We start from the raw sequence: 25,580 nt of genomic DNA on the forward strand, positions 1-25,580 counted from the left end.
TTTCATCAGTCTTTTCTTTCAATATATTTTATTCTGATGAAGTTACAAAAGTAGATACAAAACACTTTTTTAAAAAAGTACAGTTAACCGACTTAGAAAAATAGATAAAGCCCCTAAAGGTTTAAAAATACAAAATAAAATTTCATGTAAAGAACATTTAAAAATATTTTAGATAACCAAGACTAACTTAATTAAGCAAGTTATTTTCAATGTAGACCAAACATAGAATGTTGTCCTATAATAAATCTATAGCACACTGGTAATCCATTCGGATTTACAGAATACTTGTTTGAAACAGAATCTGATGAGAGAAAACCCAAGTGAATTTCAATGCAGTTGCTTCAGTAAAACTACTGCTATCACAGATAATATCATCCCCCGAAGCCCATTACAGTCTGAAACATCAAAATCTAATGCAAAAGCACAGGACAACTGAGGAACTACTATTTTCCCTCTTTGCCAGAATTGTACAATAGTTAAAAACCAAATCCAGTTACTGAACTGGTATTAGGAGGAAATAATGTCCCTGTTGAAGCTGCTTAGTTTGGTGTCCCAGCTAGTATTTTCAGGCCAGAATTCTACAGAAAGCAGAGACCGACTCCTATAATCAGGCAAAGGTGACACCAGCAGCATGACTAAAGCTGCTTAGAAACAAATTTCTAGGACTTACACTCTTTGGGACTGGTTTGTTTATGCTTATGAGGTAATGATGTAATGTTCAGAAGCTTCTCCACTTCTAATGTGACCTCACTTCTCAGAGAGAGGGCAAAACAGCATGATCAAGAAATCTCAACAATATTTGCAAAATTAACATCACCACCAGGACTGCTCCTCTTGCCTCTGCTCTACTAGAAAAACTTTCCTTTTGCTGTTATCAATGTCATGATGAATACAGATGTGCATTTCTCAAGTAGGCGGCTACATGAGCTAAGGATCTACAGGTTTTAAAATGAAAGGAAATACTTTGTTAACTGGCAGCCTATAAAAACCACTTTTTTCACAGTTTGGCAAAGAATAAAGGAGCCATTTGGTTGTCAATACAAAAACTGTAGTAAAAGGACATTTCACTAAACAAAAATCTGCACATCATTGTCCCAAAGTTTTTTTTAAAGGCCTGGAAATTAAAGCACCATACGATTAACTGCATAATTCAGCAAGTACTCTCCAACCCATGATTTTAGTCAGGTGTGAAGAACAGTGATGAGACACTGAGAGAGGACTTCTGATTAGGAGGAGCCAGGGGAGTGAGTGTTACTCAGGGAGATAAATCAAGATTGAGAGGAGTCAAAGAAAGACTGACTCCTTCCAAATTTAATCAAAGGCTGGCCTTCCTGCCAAGAAGGTGCTATCTTCTCCATGTTCTCTGCGCTTTGCTCCATCTCTCCTGTTCACTACCTGGCCTTGGATGTAAATAATGTTAACACAAATGTTTGGTTGCATTGTTGGTTAAGCCAGATTAACTGGGAATGCTTTTTTTGGGGTATTGCTTTTATTTATTTTTTTAAAAAGGGACATTTTGAATTACCTGAATTCTTAATTACCAACAAATTTTAAAATTTATGTCCCATTATTAAGCTGTCTCTACTTTAGTTACTTAGTTTTAGGGCTCTAAGTCATGAAGAGAGGGAGGATTTCTACCACTGAAAATAAATGAAGTAAAGTAAGAACACTTTTATTTGATGATACCTGAAATATTAGAAATGATAAAAATACAATCTTACTTCAGAAATATTTCATTCCTAGAAGACTTAACTAAAGCCAACAATGTTCAAAGTCAAGAGACAGTAACATCTTAACATTCTAAAAACCTTCTTGTTTGGAAATGATTAACATAAACACACAGAATGCCTGATGGTCCTCTTGGATAATCTTAAAATGAGGATTATGGAATGTTTCATAGAGGACTTTTTTTATAAGGGGTTTTCCCACTATTTCCCAAACAACAATGTATGGCTTCAGCCTAAATCAGATAAAATGTTTTGTTTCCTTTAAAATTCTATATATATTTAAGAATTTATTGAAATTGAGTTATCACAAAAATGGAGTTTCTAAGTCATTTTTTTCTTTACAATCTAGTAGAATAATAAAAATAAATAACAAAAAAACCCTTCAAATTTAACCTTAACCAAAGGTATCAAGGAACACAATGAGTACTTTGCAAAAAATCATAGCTCTGAAACAATGTTGATGAATTTCAAGTGTTGCCAGTCTGGCAAGTCTTTAGTAACATGTGTGCCTCAATACACTTCAAACAGTTTATATCTGAAAAATCTACTGAAAACTAGATCTTTTCTTCACTAAAGGAGATTCTTTTTACCCCAACAGAATAATTTCAAGTTTTGATACAAAAACAATTAAAACAGAATAAAATGCCAATCCATCCTTTGACTATTAACAGAATGAAGGTTTTTTTTACTTATCCCATTTTTGTCTCCTTTAAACACATATCCCCCTACCCCCAACACACACACACACACACACACACATTAAAGAACATGTAGCACACCAAACTTTTAGCTGGGTTATAAAATGTGCACACCTTTAAGGTTTTTTATTGTGGTTTTCCTTATGTTTTAACCTTATTGGGATAAAGTTCATGCATTTCTATACTACTTTTAACTATGTCTCAAGACACAATAAAAATACATAGAAATAGTTTCTATTTTAAGGAAAACTCAAAATAATCAAGTACTCTTGAGTACTTTCTTCTATTCTCCTATACAAATTTCAAGGCCTCTGAAACCAAAAACATGAATGAAAATAATGATTTTTGAGACCCAAATTTGTTATAATTTTTTTGGAAGTCTTCCTTTTCTCAGCCTAAACCTACATATTAAAATTAATCTGAATGAAGCTTTTCAAACTAAACATCTGCAAGACAATTCTCAGATGCCTTAAAAGAATTCTTTGATACACACTAAAAATTTAGACAGGCTGTGAATAAAATCCCAAATAAAGATTAAAAAATAAAGTCATTTTAGAAATAACTCTGGTTACTCCCATACCACATCTTATGATGATTTAAACTGCAATCATGGATTTTGAAAAAAATATACATATATATATAACCTATAAAAACACTAGCATACAAACTTCAAACTAAAAGGTTATCCAAAGTGACACAAATGTTTTTAATCTAAAGAAAATTTCAAAATGCCTATTTGTAATATAAAAGCAGAATAAAACTGATCTGATTGCATTATTAGGAAATATGTTCTGGAAGCTTGTTAACAAATTATTGGTAGAAATTTTTTATATCCATCATGCTGTTACCTGAAATAGACTTCAGTCAAGATGACTTGACTACAGTCAAGAAGATCTTCAGTACATGAATAAGTAAACTAATAAACTACAAGTTAGTCCTCATATACTATAACCAAAAATGACTCTGTGGTAGTAACAGCAGTGATTTATACAGTGCCTCAGATTCAGTCATGTCCTGAATTTCTCTCTGAAGGTATTAGGCCAACCTACCTTTGGGACAATTTTATCAGTAGACACAGACAATTGGTGTCTTTTTATCCTGTTTTCTTAAAGTCTGTATCACTAGTCTATAACAGAAAGCAGTGAGATAGCTCTAGCAGTAGATGAAGCAAGAAGGTAACTTTTCCAGAAGAAAAATTTATCTATCTTTTGATCCAAGCTTCTCAATTAATTCCTGAAGAGGTGCCAATTCACGCCTATCAATCAGATTAAACTCCTAAAAAAAGAAGAAAAATAAAATTAATACAGGGACTTAAATAGATAGTGGCCTCCTCTGGGGCAGTGGACCTTTTACTTCCATATACTTACATCTACATACTATCTACGACAGGCAAGAATCTCTAAGAAAGACAAAAAAGAAAGCACAGTACATTCTCCTCTGTGCAGTACACAGAATTGGATATATAATATCTACTATAAAAGCTACTGTTTTTTCCATCAAAATATCTATAGAGAGATATACTTATATTTGCATAAAGAATTATATATTTCTAAAGTTAGGCTAAGGAGTCCCTATTCTTTGATCATTTTTTTCAAACAATGTGAATTATTTTGACTTTAAAAAGTTCTAATTCCAACTAAGGGCCCCTAAGGAAATAAGCCACACCTCTGAAGGGGGTGGTTCTTTGTGACATTTCTAGCTGCTAACATTGTAAGATTCGGCCTGAAATAGACTTCTGGAAACTAACTCAAGATAGTAGCTAAGGAGTTCTTCCAAAAGTTTCTCCTCCAGGCATAGACATCTTATGAAACGACACAACCCTAGATGTTTTTCCCACGGCAGCAGTGGCAATGGGACACGAGGGTGTTGACAAGCTTTCCTGGGTGTTTGGTGCTTCATGTCATATTCCAGTCAGAGACCAGGGGCAGGTCTCTCCAGAGGCAAAAGGCCCAAAATGGGGGTGATGCCTTCTATTCTGTTATGTACATCAAAGAAATAAACAAGAAAAAGGGAATAAGACAGGAGATCTCTGCAAGCTTACCTCTATATCTACAAATAAGACACTATAAACACTCTTTATTAATTACCAATTCAAATATGTCCATGTCAAAAGATATACCAAATTCAATGCAACTTAACTCAACTTACCTGAACGAAGAAAATAAAGTGCTTAAAGGAGGTGTTGAGGTGGGCTTCCTCCTGCAGCTGCATCACAGAATCAAAGTGCTGGTGATAAATATGGGCATAAACCCTGAATAGACGTTTTAGAATGGTTTTTGCCACAGACATAAAGTTTTTAGGAAATGGGACACCTGTAATACATATATATATGTGTGTCTCAGTCTTTTATCAGTAAGACAAAAATAAATAGAAAAATTTAGACAATACCATGAACATTTCCAATATACAAATTCACAAATACAAGCTTCTATCCATATATATATTTTTTAAAAGGCAAGGGAAAAAACCACCCAAACCTAAGTATGTGAGGTATCCTCATACCACACTTTTGCTGACTGCCTTAGAATACTAGGCACAAGTGACAAGCTATGGAAGATGACGCTGAATCAAAGTTGAATTTTACTTGTTCAATACTGGAGAATTTCTCCCTAAAATTAACGGCAACAAGTTTGTTTGTTTCTTGTTTTTTTGGCCCTGTCATGCAGCCTTTTGGGAATCTTAGCTCCCCAGTCAGGGATTGAACTCGAATCCCCTGCACTGGAAGCGTGTTTTAACCACTGGACTGCCAGGGAACTCCCAGGAAGTTCTACTTATAGTTTAGACTATAAATAGAAAATTTTTACATTTGGCAATTTATAACTCTAAAAAGATTTTTTACACACACACACATACATACTCAACCAGGACTGGAAACTTTCCCAAGCAAAAGAAAAAAGCACAACTTGAGTCATTATCTACTGTCTACAAATAAAAAATATTTTATCTTCTGAAGTACTCTGAAAATCTAGTCTTCCTTCTTACGCTAAGAGTCCCCCCAACTTTTTATTTAAACTTTTAAAGTGCTATTTCCATTTTCCTGTAGTGTAAGAAGAGGAATAGTACTTTCTATAAAGAGGAAGAATGGCACCTCCTTACTTTTCAAAGAAAATAAATATCTCCTCATAAAAGAACTGGGAGAGATCTTAGTCATCTCTCTCCAAGCAGTGCAGGTGGGGATATGACTGGCTGCATTCCTGAGAATTCTGGTTGACAAGATCAATGTTTCTTAGAAAACAGGGACAGAAGACAATACAACAGGCACTGAGTACAGTTAACAAACACATAAGACAGCAACTGCTTCCAAAATAACCTAGAATGGTTGGCCTAATTTTGAACACTACACTACTCTTGAACATGTCCTTTTTCTCTAATTTTTCAGAAAACAAAAGTTAAAACTTTCTCCTTCCCTGCATTCTGTATTCTTGACTTTTCCACCAGTCCTTAATAGTTTGAAATTTAGTATATTTTGCTCTTGTAAGCTGATGTATGTGTACGTGTTCCTCCACCCCTCATCCCCAGACTTTGTAACAACATGCCTTTTCACACATTATTCTGAGGCTTATGGACATGTTTTTCTGGACTAGGTCTTATATTCATGTATTGAAAAGATGGACTTTTAAGTCAAATCCTTTTTCTCTCAGAATTAGCAAATGGGCATCTTGCTATTAAAAAGAACATTAATAAGCTAGATATATTAGGTTAAAAATGAGTAATAATCAGTTTTGTCTAAAATGGTAAATAATGGCATAAGTTAAAATCTGGATAATAGTCTAACGAAGGGGGAAATAATCCCAGAACATTAGGATAAAATACTGAAGAATCGGGAAGCTGAAGAAAGAGAATAATGACAAAAGTATTCTTTACCTCCATAAAAGGGAGACTCTGATAGATAAATACAAGTGATTTATTTTAATCTAAGCACTTTCCAAGCTGAATTTAACATTCAAGCACAGCCAATACACAATAAAAGATCCATGAGAAAGGAAACAAAAGTCTTTATAGAACAGAAAAGTTGACCAACAGCAAACAGACCAAATATAACATCAAGATATAAATTTTTCTCCTGAAAGCCTCTGATTAGATTTTAAAAAGGAATCTGCTATGTTCTGAATGTGTGTGTGTGTGCGCGCGCGCGCGCACGCGCACTTTGTTGCTCAGTTGTGTCCGACTCTGTGGTTCCGTGGACTGTAGCCCACCAGGCTCCTCTGTCCATGGGGAGTTTCCAGGCAAGAATACTGGAGTGGATTGCCAATCCAGAGGATCTTCCCAACCCAGGGATAAAACCCAGGTCTCCCCCATTGCAGGCTTTGTGCCTCCTTCAAAATCATATTGAAATTCTAACACCCTAGACAATGGTATTAAGAGGTGGGGCCTTTGGGGGTGATTATCAGGCCATAAGGCCTCTGCCCCTTTGGCTAAACTTAGTGCCCTTATAGGAAGAAACAGAGGTGATTTCCCTCTCTGCCATGTGAGGATACAACAAAAAGACTGTTTTTTGCTATCTGTAAACCAGGACCTATGACAGAACCTGACCATGCTGGCCCCTGATCTTGGACTTCCAGACTTCAGAAGTTAAGAAACACATCTCTATTGCTTATAAGCCCTCCAGTCTCTGGTACTTTTTGTTATAGCAACCCAAACAGACAAGACAGAATCTAACAATATGTTGTTCATAAGATACCCTTATACTGAAAATGACAGGGATCAATCACATCCATGAATATCAATGCCAAAATCTTAATCAAAATATCCAGAAATAAAAAAAAAAAACTCTTGCAGAACACTGAAAAAAATAGAGAAAACCTTATGATCAACAATAGAAAATAGAAGAGCATGTGATAAAACCCTACAATCAATTTGATTTTTAAAAATTCACAAACCTCTAACCAAAAGACTCCTGCTTAATGCTGAAATACTAGAAGCACTCACATGAAAGTAAACAAGAGAAGGATGTTTGCCTTCATCACCTTCACTCAGCACTGCTCTGAAAGTACTAGTCACTGCAGTTAGATAAGAGTACACAAATAGTATATTTATCAGAAAAGAATAGATGAAATTAGTATTATCTTAGTCTGATGTGACTATAAACTTTAAAAACTCAAGAAAACCAATCCAAAAGAAACAGTCAGAAACTGATGGTCAATTATAAAATTCACAGCTATATCAACAGCTTTCCTATATAATAAACAATAACCAGTTAGAAACCAGATTATCAATAAAAACATTAAGCGCCTATGAATAAACTTAAGAAAATACAGAATTTTTCCAAGAGGGAATAAGAAATAATTAATTAAAAGACTGTTCTTGGATAGAAAGACTCAGTATTGTCAAGAGAACAAGAATCCCTACATTAATTTACAAACTGAATGAAATCTTAATAAAATGTCACAGGTCTTTTCTTTACCTTGACAAAATGTTTCTAAATTCTTTGGAAGAACAAACTTTCCAGAATAGCCGTGAGTATTCTGAAAAAGAAGAGCAAGGAAGAGAGACTAGCCCTACAAGATGTTCAAAGATACATGGCCATGGTAATTAAAACAGTGTGGAATTTCTATAAGAATAAAGACATTAAAAGACTCCAAAACACATGTCAATTTGCTGTACACACATGAAAATTAGGGGTTAAAGACACATGTATTTGATAAATGGTACCGGACAAACTGACTAGCATTTATAATTGGGGAAAAAAGAGGAGTATTGAGAAAAAATTCCTGACAGAACAAAGATTAAAAACAAAACCACAAAAGTACTAAATAAAAGCATCGACAAATATTTTTACGATCTTTAAGTAGGAAAGTCCCTTCTAATCATTGTATTAAAATCCAAACATCATAAAAGCAAAGATTAATAGGTCAAAATAAGAATAACACACATAGCCAAAAAACCCTCATAAACAAAATAAGACAATAAGGCAACCTGAAGAAAAATACAATATGCACGACAAAGATCTAATATATCCTTAACATAAAGAAATAGACAAAGGATATAAACAGAAAACACACAATGATCAGTAAACCAAAAAATGCTCAATCTTTTCAATATTCTATAAAATGAACATTATACTAGAAATTTATTTACCCATTTTAGAAAAGATGAAAAACTGAGAGGCAACTAGTACTGACGAAGAAACACAGGCAGACACAAACACGGCTGGACGGAGTATACATCTATAACCTTTATGTAGAGAGATCTGGCAGTCTTTATTATATTTTGTTACACTGATAGAGCATTAAAAAGAACATAACACATTCATCATTTAAAAAGAATATTAGTTCTACAACATTAACTCACCAATTTTAGAAGGAAAAAGAGTTTCATCATCAAGTTGATCCTGAACCCAAGTCATCAAATAGTCAATGTATTTTGGTGCAGAACATTTGATTGGCTTTTTAATATTAGTACCATCTGCCCAATGATATTCATATCTGGAGAGAAAAAAGTTTTAATAATAAAGTTTTAAAAAAACATGTTGCAACTTATAATCATAGCAGGTTCACAGTTTGTCTACGTAAGTGTGTTCACACACATATAATTTTAGTAAATTAACCAAAGTTCTACTGAAGATTACTTGGGAGTTCCCTACAGGAAGACAGCTGACCCTTAAACAACACGGGTTTGAACCACACAGGTCCATTTATATACAGATATTTTTCAATAGTAAATACTACGATCCACAGTTGGTTGAATCCACAGAGGCAGAGGGACAATGGATATGGAGGGCCAACTCAACTTACACAATATTTTGACATATGATGGTAATAAATGGAAAAGAAAAAGATAGTATGGCAGCTGGCTGTGCCAGAATTTGTTTTACAACACAGCCCTGAAAAAGGCCAAGGAACTGAGTTCCTGTCAGTTAGACAGAGGGTGCTGAGGAGTGGGTACGGTGCTGATGGATCCTCCATATTCTGAGCTTGTTGGCCATTAAGTAATTATCAATAGAGCCAAGATTATAAAGCCCTGTTTTTTGAGAAGGTTTTAAAGAATCTTATGCATGCATCTTTTTCTATCTCACCCTTGCTAAGGTAGAATGATTAATAATAAAACTTTACTTTATGAATCATTTAAGCCAAAGACAGGAAATTTGAGGACTAAAACAACACTTCACAAAATAAAAAACATTTCTCCTAAAATCATGTAATAAGAACAACTCAAATTCACTGGGGACCTTTTTTACCTTTACATAAAAAATGATAGCAAATTCAGAAAGGACTATTTTTTCCCAAGAGGTAAATATCTTAATACCAGCTATCATCACATAAAAGCAATCAATTGTTATAGGGAAAGACTGGAAGGACAATAAAATGTTAATTCTGTAACATCTTAACCTTGTGGGTGATAAAGGGTTCCACCTCTTTGTCAATATTTCTAGAAATTTATTACAGTCAAAAAATTTTAATCTAGCATGTTTAAGCCAGGTAACTAAAGCACCATAATTTGGAAGCAATTAATATCAAATAAACACAAGGAAAAAAATCAAATACTAAAGGGTCAACTAAAAATTCTAAGAAATTAATTTAAAAAACAGAAACAAAACCATAAATTTAACAAAATTGAAAAAAATAACTTTTGCAAAGGCAAGATAAACCTAAATTTCTTTACTTTCGATCCTACTGAACATTCATATTTACTACAATGCAATTATAAAAAGTCAAAACACTGGGAAACACATACCAAAGTATTTAATAACTAAAAGGTTAAAGGTAAGCTTTTGTTTTCACAAGCAAACAGACAAGAAAAACAACAAGTCTTTACTATTTAATTTATATCAATTGGTGATTAGCTTTATTTAGTAATTCAAATAACTATAATAGCCAGTATAAGTACCTTGGACCTGCAGACATGACTGGACAGCTTGCCTCAGTGCAGAATTCTGTGATAGTTCCATATAACATGTTGATCTGGTTGAAGAAATCCACAGCTGGAAAATTAATAGCAGAATTGTGTTAAAATGTCCATGTAAACACAATAAAACATCAGATCTCTCAACTGGAGGATTCAGCCAAGAATCCTCAGGAGATTCAACAATCCAGGGGCACTATAAATTCTCTTTTTTAAATTGTCACACCTAAAGTAAACTTAAAAAAAATTATTTATTTATGTGGCTGTGCCAGGTCTTAGTTTCAGCATGTGGAATCTTTTTTTTTTTTTAAGGATAAAATAAGTTTTTATTTATAGTCTTATAGTAAAGGGGAAAGCCTTAACTTGCAAGACAATTCTTCAGCAGTATGTACAACATACTTTTTATTTCCATGGAATGGAATCAAACATGGACTGAGACTACAGAGTATACACTAGAAATTAGCAAATGCCGGGAACAGAGTAGGAAAAAGACAAAGAAATGAGGCCTAAACACACAAAACCCTTCACTGGGATCTGCTGACCGCAGCCAGAACCAGGGCTGGATCACATAATGGGGACAGGTACCAGGACAGTCGGAAGGGGAGGCAGGGGGCGAGGGTGGGGAGGGGTCCGCACTGGGGTGCGGGTTTAGTACGAGGTGAACCGCTCTTGGTATTTACATACAAAATCAGTTGGCTCTATTTCTTAGAAATACACACGGAAAGAAAGGAAGATTTGATCATTACTTTATGAATCTGTCGCTTTGCAATACCGACATCATCAGAAATAGGGACAATTCACTCAGGTTCAAATTTTCAGTAGCAGGAAATAAATATCAAAACATCATCACTGGCCCTCAATACAAAAAACCTCTACCCCACCCGATCCTCCCTCCTTGGCCCACCCACCCCCTACCACCCTCTGGCGGCTACCGCTCCACTGCTGCCGTCCCCTCACGCCACACAAGTGTCACACAACCTCCCTAAGGCTAGCTGAGAGAAGCAGGAGTGAAACAGGCCAAGACTCTGCGCTGCAAATCTGTCCCCACTTCCTTTTATACCACAAACTTCTTCAAGGATCTGGTCTTTCAATAGGAGCGATAAATAGCCTTTTAGGGAAAAAAAAAAAAAATCCTTAAAAAGAAGGGGGACTAATTCTGATTACTCCAAACTGGTCATCTTCTGAAAGTAGAGCAGTCCACAGATTCACAAAGTCTATCAAACAGAGGTGAGGATGGCCCGGAAGGACAGGCCTGGGTAGGGCAGGAGTCCCCCGGGCACATGCCCGGCGGGGCTGGAGGAGCTGGTGGGTGGTCAGGACACCATGTGCTCAGAGGTCTGGCCGGCCGTCTGTCCTCCACAGAAAAAGCTGCCAAGTTGGGGTGTTTTGGTTTAAAAATTCCTGGTGGGGACAGGGAATCCCTGAAGGGAAATGTTTAAAAAAAAAAGAAAAAAAGTGGAAATGGGGAAGGAGAACGAGAGCTGTTGTCCAAGAGCTTCTATGTAAAAATAAAATTAAAAAAAAAAAAAAGGAGAAAGAGGAAAAAAAAATAGAGTCTCTTAAATGGTTCTGAGGGTTCTAAAGATGAACTGAAAGGAGGATAAGACGACAGAGGAGACAGACAGTTTTTATTGCTGGCCTGCCCCGCGGAGCTTAGCTGGCCTCCATCCGGAGCTTCTTCCTGCTTTGGGGCTCTTCGGGCTCCGACTCCGAGCTGGAGTCCGAGCCCCCATCGAAGGCAGAGATGGTGCTGCCCTTGGCGTTGGTGTAGAGGCTGCTGTCTGAGGAGGGGTAGTTGGTCTGCAGTTGGGCACTTGACCTCGCCTTCTCCAGTGCACGGACTTGCTGCTCCAGGAGAGCATTCTGCCGCTTGAGGACATCAATATCTTGCTGGTGTGTGTGGTTTTTCCTTCGCATATACTGGATATACTCTGTGGCTTTGTCTAGGATTTGGGCCCGGGATGCCTTCTCTCCTTGGAGTGATGGGACCGAGTCCCGCAAACTGTGAAAGCTGTCTTTGATGTGGTCCCTACGTTTTCGTTCCAGTGCATTATGATGAGCCCGTTTGTCAGCGTCGCTCTCCACCTCATTTCCTACGGCCCAGGGAGCGGCCACTGCAGCGGCGGCGGGGAAGGGGGAGGGGTGGAGGGGACGGGGAAGTCACCGACAACAACAAGCCGAGTCCCCCCACACACACACTCACTCACTCGCTCTCTCACTCACCAGCACGTGGAATCTTTAGTTGTAGCATGTGGGATCTAGTTCCCTGACCAGGGATCAAACCTGAGCCCCCTGCATTGGGAGCTCAGAGTCTTATTAGCCACTGAAATCACCAGGGAACTCCCTTAAGTAAGCTTTTAATATATACTTATTTTTAAGATACTAAGCTTTTAAACAGCCTGTAAGCAGGAAAATATTAGAGATATTAATAACTTAATGGCAACTGAGCTTCCAGTTCAAGATGGCGGAGTAGAAGAACGTGCACTTAAGATCTCCTCCTGCAAGAGCACCAAAATTGCAACTAGTTATGGAACAATCATAGACATGAGGATGCTGGAACCTACCAAAAGATACCCCAAGCCCAAAGACAAAGAAGAAGCTGCAGCGAGGAGGTAGGAGAGGTGCAATCATGATAAAATCAAATGCCATAGCCATTGGGTTGGTGACCCACAAGTTGGAGAATAATACCAAAGAAGTTCTCCCACTGTTGTGAAGATTGTAAACCCCACATCAGGCTTCCCAACCTAGGGATCCAACAAAGGGGCTGGGAATCCCCAGGGAATCTGACCTTGAAGGCCAACAGGATTTGATTACAAGACTTCAGACTCCAGTCTTGGAGGGCACAAACAAAACCTCGTGTGCACCAGACTCAGAGGAAAGGAGCAGTGACCCCACAGGAGACTGAACCAAAACTACCTGCTAGTGTTCGAGGGTCTCTTGACGATGCATAGGTCAGCGGGGGCTCACTACCAGTGTCGGTGGCACTGGAAGGACCCCCTTGGCATAAACCCTCTAGGAGTTCACCATTAAACCCTACCATAGAGCCTATAAAACCCAGGGCTGGGTCACCTCAAGCCAAAAAGCTTCCAGGGAGGGAGCACAACCCTTCCCATCAGCAGATAATTGGACTAAAGCTTTACTGAGCAAGGCCCTGCCCACCAGAGCAACAGCCACTTTTTCCTACCACCAGTCCCTTCCATCAGGAAGCTTACACAAGCCTCTTAGCCTCTTCCATCAGAGGGCAGACAGAAGAAGCAAGAAGAATCACAGTCCCACAGCAACTAAAACAAAAACCATATTACAGGAAGTTAATCAGCATGAAAAAGCAGAAAATTATGTCGTAGATGAAGACAACTAACTGAAGAAAAACAACTAAATGAAGACAGGATACCTTCCAGAAAAAGAATTCAGAGTGATAGTGAAGATGATTCAGGATCTCAGAAAAAGAATGGAGGGAAAGATTGAGAATGTGCAAGAAATGTTTACCAAAGACCTAGAAGAACTAAAGAACAAACAGAGATGAATAATACATTAGAAGGAATCAATAGCAGAATAACTGAGGCAGAACGGACAAATGATCTGGAGGACAGAATGGTGGAAATCACTGCTGCAGAACAGAATATAGAAAGAAGAATGAAAAGAAATGAAGACAGTCTAAGAGACCTCCGGGACATCGTTAAATGCACCAACATTCTAATTATAGGGGTCCCAGGAGGAGAAGAGAGAGAAAGAAACTGAGAAAATATCTGAAGAGACAATAGCTGAAAACTACCCTAATGTGGGAAAGGAAGTAGTCAACCAAGTCCAGGAAAACAGAGAGTCCCAGGCAGGATAAACCCAAAGAGGAACACACCAAGACACACAGTAATCAAACTGACAAAAACTAAAGACAGAGATAAAACATTAAAAGCAACAAGGGAAAAATGACAAATAACATACAAAGAGACTACCATCAGACTGTCAAGTTGATTTCAACACTATGAGCGAGGGTAGCATTCTAGAGATATATTTAAAGTGATGAAAAAGAAGAACCTACAACCAAGAATACCCTACCCAGCAAGACTCCTTCAGATTTCATGGAGAAATCAAAAGCTTTCCAGATAAGCAAAAGTTATGTGTAGCACCACCAAACAAGCTTTACAACAAATGCTAAAGGAACATTTCTAGGCAGGAAACAAGAAAAGGAAAAGACCAACCTACAGAAAATAAACCCAAAACAATTAAGAAAATGGTAACAGGATCATATATAATCAATAATTATCTTAAATGTAATGGATTAAATGCACCAACAAAAAGACTGACTGGCTGGGTGGATGAAAACATGCATATGTGTGTACTTCCATTTACCACATTACTATGCTTGACCCCTCAAATTATATGTAATTATGTTCTTAGGTTAATCATGTCCCCATTATGGCTTACAATTGTAATTACCTTTTTTGCCTGGCTATTGATTGTGAAAGATAAACATCTTCCATTATTGTGATTATGTAACTATCTCTCATTTAATACCACTGTATCATGATTGGGCAAAAGAAAAATAACAGAATTCTGTATCACCAAAATTACCATTTACTAGAAAAACCTGTAATCACTTCTTAAAATCGGGACACATTATCAGAATTACCTTGGAATTTTCTGAAAAATACAAATACCTAGGTATAGATTTTTTTTGAGCCAGAGTTCCAGCTATGTTTCTAATAAGCAACCATGTTTAAAAACAACTGGACCATATGAGGAAATTTTACTTTTATTTAGTTTGTTTCACTTTTTCTATTTCATATTCAGTGCTCCCATTTCATTTAGTTAATGTTTTCCAATTTCTCCATCTGTTCTTTTTTTTTAATTTTTCTTTCTCAAGCCTTTATCAAACATAGTAGAAAACTCTTATATTCATATATATAATGTGCATAATATATAAATTTTAGAAACCTTCTGAACTTTTGCCTAACTAAAAAAATTTAGTCTATTTGACTTGGTTTAGTTTGATTCTACTTGTTTGATTCAGCATGAATAGAATGTAGATTTCTAATTTAAAAAAACATGCAACAAGCAACAAAGGTTTACTGTATAGCACAGGGATTACTGACTGTGTTACAAGATACAGTCAATATACTGTAATAATCTATAACGGAAAATAATTTCAAAATTAATATGTGTACATATATAACTGAATCATAAAAAAATTCTTTTTGAAATTTAGTAACGTTTATCTTTTTGCCATTTTTTTCTAAATGTCCTATGAACATCTAGTAACAATGTATGAGATACAAAACTTTAAATACATTTGTTTAGAATATAAGATTGTTATTGTTCAGTCGCTAAGTCATGTCCGACTCTTTGTGACTCCATGAACTGCAGCACACCAGGCTTCTCTGTCCATCACTAACTCCCTGAGTTTGCTCAAATTCATGTCCATTGAGTCAGTGATACCATCCAACCATTTCCTCCTCTGTTGCCCCCTTCTCCTGCTGTCCATTTTTCCCAGCATCAGAGTCTTTTCCAATGAGTCAGCTCTTTGCATCAGGTGGCCAAAGTACTGGACCTTCAGCTTCAGCATTTGTTCTTCCAACAAATATTCAAGGTAGACTTCCTTCAGGATTGACTGACTTGATCTCCTTGATGTAAGGGACTCGCAAGAGTGTTCTCAAGCATCACAGTTCAAAAGCATCAATTCTTCGGTGATCAGCCTTCTTTATGGTCCAACTCTCACATCCATACACGACTACTGGAAAAACTATAGCTTTGACTGTATGGACCTTTGTTGGCAAAGTGATGTCTCTGCTTTTTAAAACACTGTCTAGTATTGACATAGCTGTTCTTCCAAGGAGCAAACGTCTTTTAATTTCATGGCTGCAGTCACTATCTGCAGTGATTCTGGAGTCGAAGAAAATGAAATCTGACACCGTTCCCACATTTTCCCCATCTATTTGCCATGAAATGATACGATCGGATGCCATGATCTTAAAGTTTTTTGAATGTTGAGTTTTAAGCCAGCTTTTTCACTCTCCTCTTTGACCTTCATCAAGAGGCTCTTCAGTTCCTCTTCACTTTCTACCATTAACATGGTTATCATCTGCATATCTGAGGTCATTGCTATTTCTCCCAGCAATCTTGATTCCAGTCCATTGTTCCATGTCTAGCTCTTGCTGTTGCTTCTTGTTCTGCATACACGTTTTGCAGGAGGCAAGTAAGGTGGTCTGGTATTCCCATCTCTTTATGAATATTCCAGTTTGTTGTGACCCACACAGTCAAAGGTTTTAGCATAGTCAATGAAGCAGAAGTAGATGTTTGTTTGGAATTCCCTTGCTTTTTCTATGATCCAGGATATGTTGACAATTTGATCTCTCGTTCCTCTGCCTTTTCCAGCTTGTATTTCTGGAAGTTCTCAGTTCATGTACTGCTGAAGCCTGCTGCTGCTGCTGCTAAGTTGCTTCAGTCATGCCCGACTCTGTGCGACCCCATAAACAACAGCCCATCAGGTTCCGCCGTCCCTGGGATTCTCCAGGCAAGAACACTGGAGTGGGTTGCCATTTCCTTCTCCAATGCATGAAAGTGAAAAGTGAAAGTGAAGTCACTCAGTCGTGTCCAACTCTTCGCCACCCCATGGACTATAGCCTACCAGGCTCCTCCGTCCATGGGAGTTTTTTGCTGGGATGTGAAATGAGTGCCATTGTACGGTAATTTGAACATGCTTTGGCATTGCTTTTCTTTGAGACTGGAATGAAAACTGACCTTTTCCAGTCCTGTGGCCACGGCTGAGTGTTCCAAATTTGCTGGCATATTGAGCACAGCACTTTAACAGCATCATCTTCTAGGATTTGAAATAGCTCAGCTGAAATTCCAACACCTCCACTAGCTTTGTTCATAATAATGCTTCCTAAGACCCACTAGACTTCACACTCCAGGATGAACAGGTCTAGGTGAGTGACCACATCATCGTGGTTAATTGGGTCATTAAGAGTTTTTTTATACAGTTCTTCTGTGTATTCTTGCCACCTTTTCTGGTTCTGTTAGGTCCCTGCCATTTTTGTCCTTTATTGTGCCTATCTTTGTATGAAATGTTCAAACTAATATAAATAAAATTAACTATATTTAAATTATTAATGACATTATTCAAGATGCTCCTATTCTTATTTTTTCTGCACTTAATAAAATATTGTCAGAGAAATGTTAATATGTCTCACTATGATTATACATATTTTTTCTTTTCCCTTATATATCTTCTGATTTTTGTCTTATGTATCTTTGTTGTTAGGTGTCTAATGGTTAATGATGTCTATCTTCTTTGTGAATTGTACCTTTTATCATTAAAAATGCTCATCTTTGTCTCATTTAAAAATAAATAAATTTAAAAACAAAAAACAAAAATTCTAACTTAAAGGTAATTATTACATTAGAATATACAATTTGATGATATCCAAGCAAAGGAAAATCCATACGTTTTTATCAGTCTCGACCAGACAATACCATTTGTTAGGAAATCATTTGTTAGGAAAGAGAAGAAAAGTATTATGGAATATACTGTGAGGGAGGTGATTCAGCTATATCAGGCATTTAAAAAATCTAATTTATCATAAAAAATTGAGACCCAGTACAAATTGAGGACATAAAAAATACACGAGATACAGTCCCTTGTCTTAGAGTCTCTAGCTAACAAAAAGGACAAAATCAAGAGAGGGATAATATAACATATAAGAAGAGAGCATCAGAAGGCCAACAAAAAGTGCTAGAATAATTCAGAGAAAAGGTAACATCTTGGGAAGCTGAGACAGTCAAGGAGTACTTCCTTAAAGAGCTTCAGCTAGAATTGGAAGAAAATTGAAGAGGAAGGGGGTAAGAAACTCAGGCTTAACTGACTGAAATACACTGCTTTGTGCAGAGAGAACCACATAAGCCTTGGAAAGATTTGTTAAAATGTCTCAGTTCCCTGTCTAAAAGACTACCTAAAGTCAACTAGGGCTTTTCCAAGTTTCTTAAAAAACAAATGAATAAAAAAGCTCCACCACGTCAAAAGGAATTTTATACAAAACCCCCTCACTTATAAACTTTCCTCTTAGTCATGTTTTCTAGGAAAGTAATACATTCATACTCTTTCAAAACAAAGAATGCTCCTAGATGGTGTGCTGGTTTATTGGTCTGTTCTCAAAATATGGTCCAGAGATTCCCTGTTTCATAGAGGAAACTGTGAGGTCAGAACCATTTTAATTGCTCTGAATTCTCACTCTCTTATGAGGCACAGTGGAGCTGTCCAGAGGCTCCACGGTATGACATCACAACAGACTGAATGCAGAAGAGGTATGAGAATCCAGCCATCAGACATTAAATAAGATTTGCAACCAATGCCATACTTCTCACTAACATTTACTTTGGAAAACAGCTATTTTTATAAAAATACATTTATGTTAACATGTAATAGGTTTATTATTGCTATTTTTAGATGAAATTTAAAATAAATGTTTTAAATTGCTCAGTTTTAATTTCTAACACAGGATCATTAAACACAACTCATATAATTAAAAACTCTTTGCGTTCTCGGAACCAAAAAGTCGAGACTAGCTGGTTAGAGCAGTAAGTCTCAAAGAAAAATCTAAGGCTGAAGATGGCAAACAGATTCCTTCAAAATGAAAGATGATACACAGATGGCCAATAGGCACATGAAAAGATGTTCAACATTGGGGCTTCCCTGCTGGTACAGTGGTTATGAATCTGTCTTGCAATGCAGGGGACACTGGTTCTATCCCTGGTCTGGGAAGACCCCACATGCCTTAACTAAGCTTATGTGCCACAACTACTGAAGCCTGTGTGCCACAGAGCCAGTGCTATGCAGTAAGTGAAGCCACTGCCACAAGAAGCCGGTGCACTGCAACTACAAGGTAGCCCGCATTCTCCACACACGGTAATCAAGACCCAGTGCAGCCAACAACAAAGAAATAAATAAAGATGAGAAACAACAACAAAGAAGACGTTCAACATCACTGATTATTAAAGAAACACAAATGAGAACTACAATGAGGTACCACCTCACACCAGTCAAAATGGCCATCATTAAAAAGTCAACAAATAACAAATGCTGGAAAGGATGTGGAGAAAAGAGAATACTCCTACAATGTTGGTGGGGATGTAAGTTGGTATAGCCACTGTGAAAAACATTATGGATGTTCCTCAGAAAACTGAAAACAGAATTACCATATTATCTGGCAATTCCACTCCTGGGCATATATCCAGACAAAGCTGTCATTCAAAAAGATACATGCACTCCTGTGTTCACAGCAGCCAGGGAGACAAGCCTAGAAGTCCAAAGACAAATGAACGCATATATACACTGGAATACTACTCAGTTACCAAAAAGAACAAAAGATGGCACTTTCCTTGTGGTCCAGTGCTTAAGACTAGATGCTCCCAATGCAGGGGGCATGGGTCCAATCCCTGGTTGGGGAACTAAGATCCTGTATGCTGCACACCACCCCCCAACAAAAAAAGAACGAAATAATCCCATTTGCAGCGACATGGATGGACCTAGAGATTATCATACTAAGTGAAGTAACTCAGAGAAAGACAAATACTATATGATATCACATATATGGAAACTAAGATATGACACAAATGAACCCATTTATGAAACCAACCACAGACACAGAGAACAGACTGGTAGTTGCCAAGGGAGGAGGAGGAGGGGATGGAGGAAGGATAGGGTAGGAAATTGGCATTAGCATTTGTAAGCTTCTTATATATCGAACAGATAAACAACAAGGTCCTACTCTATAGTAGGGAGAATTAATATCCTATGATAAACAATACTGAAAAATACAAAAAACGTATACATTAACTAAATATATGTATATATAACAATCACTGTGCTGTACAGCAGTAATTAACACAACATTGTAAATCAACTATACTTCAATTAAAAAATCTTAAAAAGAATAAGATTACAAAAAAGGGGTCTTTTCTGAATAGATAATACTTAACATGGCTCACATAACAAAAAAGAGATAAAAATATATAGAGAAAAAAATCTAGGGACTTCCCTGGTGGTCCAGGGGTTAAGAATCCACCTTTCAATGCAGGAGATGCAGGTTCAACCCCTGGTCAGGGAAATAAGATCCCTCACGCCACTGGGCAACTACTGAGCCCATGAGCTCTAGAGCCTATGTGTCAAAACTAGAGAGAAGCTTGCGTGAGTGGCAAGGAAACATCCTGCATGCCACAGCTAAGATCCAACACACCCAAATAAATAATTTTTTAAAAAGATCAAATCCCAACCATTCCAACGTAACTACTAATTTCTTCTGTCTCTTGCCCCATAAGTTTCCTTATCCCATCTAACACAAAAGAAAACACATTATATAGTTTTGCACCTTGTTTTTTTTTCTCTTAGTAGTATGAATAACATTTTTTAATGAGTTGAGGAAAATAAAATTTTTCTTAATGTGGCTACTGGAAATTTTTATATTACATTTATAACTTACAATATATTCCTATTAGACCACACTGACCAAGGCAATGATTATCAACACAGAAGCATCTACGCTGTTGGAAGTATGTACCACCACCTGAGAAGTAGACCTAAAACAAAATCAAACCTGAATTTGACCAAAGCTCCAAATCTGTATTAACATGGTAGCCACTAGACACACAGGGCAATTTACATTAAAACGAAGTACATTTTACATTAAAATGAAGTTAAATTTAAAATTCACTTTCAGGCACAGTGGCCACATTTCAAGTGCTAAATGGCCATAGTGAAGATATACATTTTCATTATCACAGAAACATGTCTGGGATTTCCTTCAAAATAATCAGGGTAGTGTACAGAAACAGCACAACTGGCCATGAATTGATAATTGCTGAAGCTGGATAATAGATACCTGGGAATTCATTCTACTAGTTTCTCTACTTTTGTATGTTTGAAAATTTCCATTAAAAAGTTTTAAAGATTCCTGGAACAACAACAATTCCTAACAGACTTAAACCCTATCATCCAGAACTGATCTCATCTAAAAAATGATGGACTCCAAAACAATGCTCCAGTCTCAGCATATCTTCCCATGTCATGCCCTTACTTTCCTGAATTCAGAGTGACTTTCAGCTCATGGGTCATTCCGCTTTCTCCCAGTCTCTCAATTTCCTTCTCACTATTCCAAAGTCACAATAATCAAGTGACTGACCAAAGCAACTACGTATACACTTGGCAAATGAAAGGTGACTTCTCTGTATACACAGGCAAATGAAAGGTGCTGGGAGTGGGGGCACAACTGTGAAGATGGATCCCTGCAAAGTCATGTCCATCACAGGTAGGATCTTTGTATTTTATCAATTTCTCATTTGACCTTACTCAGCAATTCAGACCATTCTCAGAGATAACCCCAAAGCACTCTTCATTTCTCCTCAGGTCTCTCTAACTCAACCACACCCTGAAGAGAAAACACTTTGGATGTATTTGCACTTAGGTGTTTCTTCACAGATAATCTGTTTTATTATGATACTTACACTCAAAAGGGCTTCCTTGGTGGCTCAGATGGTAAAGAATCCACCTGCAATGTGGGAGACCTGGGTTCAAGCCCTGGGTTGGAAAGATCCCCTAGAGAAGGGAATGGTTACCCATGCCAGTATTCTGGCCTGGAGAATTCCATGGACTGTATAGTCCATGGGGTCGCAAAGAGTCGGACACGACTGAACAACTTTCACTTACACGCATAAAAGAAAATCCATTAACAAAAAGATTTCAGCAAAATCTTATCAACTAGTAATGTTGAAAGTTATTAAAAAACTTACTGTTAACAGCAATCCATTCATTGAGGTCCTCTCCCTCTGGCAACATAACAGCTTGTCTCAAATTCCCACTTCCTAGAGTTGCTTCTGCATGTTTTAAGAGTTCATACTGATGAGATCCTTCGGGGATATTCTTCTTTGGTTTGAATGTTTTAGAAGAGCGGCTACTACTGTTAGGTTAAAAATAAGAGTATATCAATTTTTAGGATCAGATGTAGAATGACAATTTTAGGCATATAAATTGTTTTGAAATTAAAAAACATTTCCTGAAAAGTGTGACGATGTGGGGGTGGGGGACACACAATAAAGACTTAAAATTTTAAGAAAGTTTCCCCTACACAGAAACAGGAATAGCAGCACAATTTCACACAGAGGGCAATTTTACTGAGCGGCACGAAGCAGTCTGGTATAACAGAAAGGGCACCCTAACCAAAAGAAGAAAAAAACTGGATTCTAGTTATTGATCTGCCACTAACTCTGTGATGACTTGAGAAACCTAACCTCCTTTTGGCCTGTTTTCATCTACAGAAAACAGTGCTGTGAGAGTGGTAGTTCAAAGTCTCTGATAGCTTAAAAATCCAGTTTTCTGCATCAAAGTACTTGTGGTGCCATCAAAGCAAACTACAGAAGAATCACTAACATTTGGAATTTATAGCAGGGAAAATAAACAACTGGTTTTGGAGGGGAAAAGTAAGCTTTTATTCTTATCTCACACCATTCATAAGGTCTTCCTAATATAACACAAAGCTCAGAAAAAAATGGACAGATTTCTAACTATAACAATTAAAACTTCCATAGTTCAGAAAAAAAAGTACCATATTACAAAGTATGAACTAAATAATAAAGGGCTTTTATAATCGGTTAAGAAAAAGGCTTTAGAAAAGTGGGTTAAAGAGATGAATATACAATTCAGAAAGAAAAACAATGACAAATGAACAGATATGAAATGCTCCTCAATCCGTTCCTTCTACTTTTAGGTATCCCTCCTTGATATGGATAAGGATGTGTTTTCCAAAATTGTTTTTAATAGTGAAAAACCTGGAAACAATCCTAAAGCTTACTAGTAGAGAAATGAGTATGACACATCTATATCATGGAATACCATATGGCAATTAAGAAGAACAAGATGGAGCTACATGAATTCACAGATAGATTTCAATACATGGTCACACATATTACAATATGAAATGTACAGCAGAAGTCTATTTTGTAAATGCATAGAAAATGTCACCCATCAAACTGATACTGGTGATTACTTCCATGAAGGGAAAGGAAATAAGACTGAGGACTTTCACTTTACCTGAGTAATCTGAATTTTAAATAAGACTGATTGTTAAGCAAAAAGGAGTTATGAAAACAATAAAAATCAAACATGGGAAGTTTGTGTTTAACATAATAAAGAGCTACGTTTAATAGGGAAGTATTACATTAGAGGGAATGACCCTTTACAATAAAAAACAAGCTGTGAATGACAGGAAGCTAAATATGGAAAACTAGCAAGATGCATGTAAATGAAGATGTCTGTGCTTCAAATGGCACCATCAAGACAGTGAAAAGAATCTACAAAATTGGAGAAAATTTTGCAAAAGGTAGATGTGATTAAACAGCCAAAAAGTGGAAACTCAATTGTCTATCAACAAAACAAAGTTTAAAAGAAATAAACAGAGTCATATTTAGGTCCAAAAAACAAATAAGAACTGTGCATCCACAAACAAACCACTAACTAAACATTAACATAAGAAAAAGACTGGTTATGGGGGGGATTGTTCTGGTAATACGGAAACTTTCAATTAAAATATAAATCAAAACAGATTTTTTGATATGGTAATCACACTTTGAAGGCTATTCGCTTAAAAAAATAATCCAAAGGAGGGGAAAAGCGATTGTTTGTCAAAGATATTTCTTGTAATCCTATTTTACAACAGCAAAACACTAGAAAAGAATCCAAATTTCTCACAATAAGAAACGGGGTGAACTCTGGTTATGATACACTATTTTAGAAGTCAAGTATGCGGGTGACGCCCATAACTAAAAATGAATATTTATTCGCTCATAAAATACATATTTAAGCAGTACACTAGGTATAGAGGGCCACCCGAGAAAAAAAAGGTGCTACAGCAATGCTTCCCAAACGTTAACGTTTACAAACTTCTCCCACTTGAAGGCTCACTTGGGTCCAAGAGCTATCTCTGAAACAGGATTCTGAGTTAAAAAGACTTTAGTTAATTACAGAAATTCACAAAGTGGGGTGAATCAGAACTGTATGTAAAGGCCGCAGCTTAACTTAAGAGGCACTCCCACATTTTCCTGGGGCGGCATTTTTCCGCGGGGGTAATTTAATCCTGACGATAATAAAGCTGACGTATGGTGGAATAAAAAGCTTAATCAGCATGCATCGTTACTAAAAGGCTGGGGACTTGAGAGAAATTGGGAGCCCCGGATCGTCTCTCTGCCCTCAGGCGCACTCGGGCGGAAAAGTTTCGAAGCGCGTTGTGGCCTCGGGGCCTTTCTACACCCCAACCTTCTCGCTCCGCTTCCTTTGCCTCGACCTTCATCTCCGTCGGCTTCTACCCACGTCCTAGCCTCCCCCAAGACTCCGAGCGCTAGCAAAGCAAGCACCTGGCACCCCCTACCCCGGCCCGCGGAACTGCCCTCGCCTCAGGCGCCCCATCGCCCCTCCCGGCCCTCGGCCCTCGGCCCTCGGCCCTCACTCAGCCCTGGAGCCCCGGCCACACTCACAAGAGGAAGCTCATCTTCTGTCCTCGGAGGGGAGGGGCCGCTGGCCCCCGCCGCGGTCAGGACTCGGAGTCCGCGCGGAACTGGGAAGGGGCGGAAGGTCCGAAGCCGGCGGACAGCCGAAGCCGGAGCCGCCACAGCTCCAAGCCCGAGTGGAACCGATGCAGAGCCGGTGCAAGCGGGTGTGAGCAACTGAACCCGCCTAGTACTCCTCCCCCACCTTCCAGACCCAAAATGCGGAACCAGCAAAATCTCGCGATCTAAGGCTTCGTTCGGCCCCGCCCCCTCCGAGCGTATCTACAAGCCCCTTTTTGCACCGCCCACTCCTTCACCTCAGCCAATCAGGGGCCTCTAAGGTCGGATTTCCGCTCCGGAAGTCGTGATGGGTTCACGGTCCTTGGCCTAGAAGAATGGCTGACCTTGTGGTTGGTTCTGGTTGTCGCTGCTGTGTGCCTCCCGTCTCCCTAGGTGGCAGGGGGCCTCTGTGAGCGCAGAAACTTTAAAATTTTATTTTTTTCCCATTGTGGTGTGAAGTTTGTGGAATCTTAGTTCTTCGACTAGGGATGGAACTCGGGCCCATGGCATGAAAAGCCCTGAGTCTTAATTCCCTAAAAAAGTGTTTTAAATTTTAATTTGATTTTTAAGTTGAGATTTAAAATTAGCTCTTTATTTATTTTTGAATAGTTTTATTTATTTTATTATTTTTTGGCTGTGTTGCAGTTTCATTGGTGAGCACCAGTTTTCTCTAGTTGTGGTGCACAGGCTTCTCACTGTGGTGGCTTTTCTTCTTGTGGAGGGAGCA

General features: G+C 37.8%; 1 protein-coding gene and 1 pseudogene across 2 annotated transcripts; both read right to left on the reverse strand.

The window, feature by feature from the left end:
* Positions 1 to 24,990, reverse strand: MOB1A (MOB kinase activator 1A). 2 transcript variants are annotated; one of them, XM_081595798.1, is made up of 6 exons: positions 24,782 to 24,990; positions 22,046 to 22,209; positions 10,253 to 10,346; positions 8,717 to 8,850; positions 4,574 to 4,737; positions 1 to 3,700 (listed from the first exon to the last, which is right to left on the reverse strand). In XM_081595798.1, the coding sequence occupies exons 1-6, from the start codon at positions 24,793 to 24,795 to the stop codon at positions 3,623 to 3,625; spliced, it is 648 nt and encodes a 215-aa protein (XP_081451924.1). In that variant the 5' UTR covers positions 24,796 to 24,990; the 3' UTR covers positions 1 to 3,622. The 2 variants fall into 2 exon arrangements, with proteins under 2 accessions (XP_081451924.1, XP_081451923.1); XM_081595797.1 differs by having other exon boundaries at positions 22,046 to 22,212.
* Positions 11,841 to 13,307, reverse strand: LOC145544536 (protein max pseudogene; annotated as a pseudogene).
* Positions 24,991 to 25,580: the final 590 nt, after the last annotated feature.

Source organism: Giraffa tippelskirchi, chromosome 4, assembly GCF_054371585.1.
Source record: "Giraffa tippelskirchi isolate mGirTip1 chromosome 4, T2T-mGirTip1v1.2.pri, whole genome shotgun sequence".
NCBI lineage: Eukaryota > Metazoa > Chordata > Mammalia > Artiodactyla > Giraffidae > Giraffa > Giraffa tippelskirchi.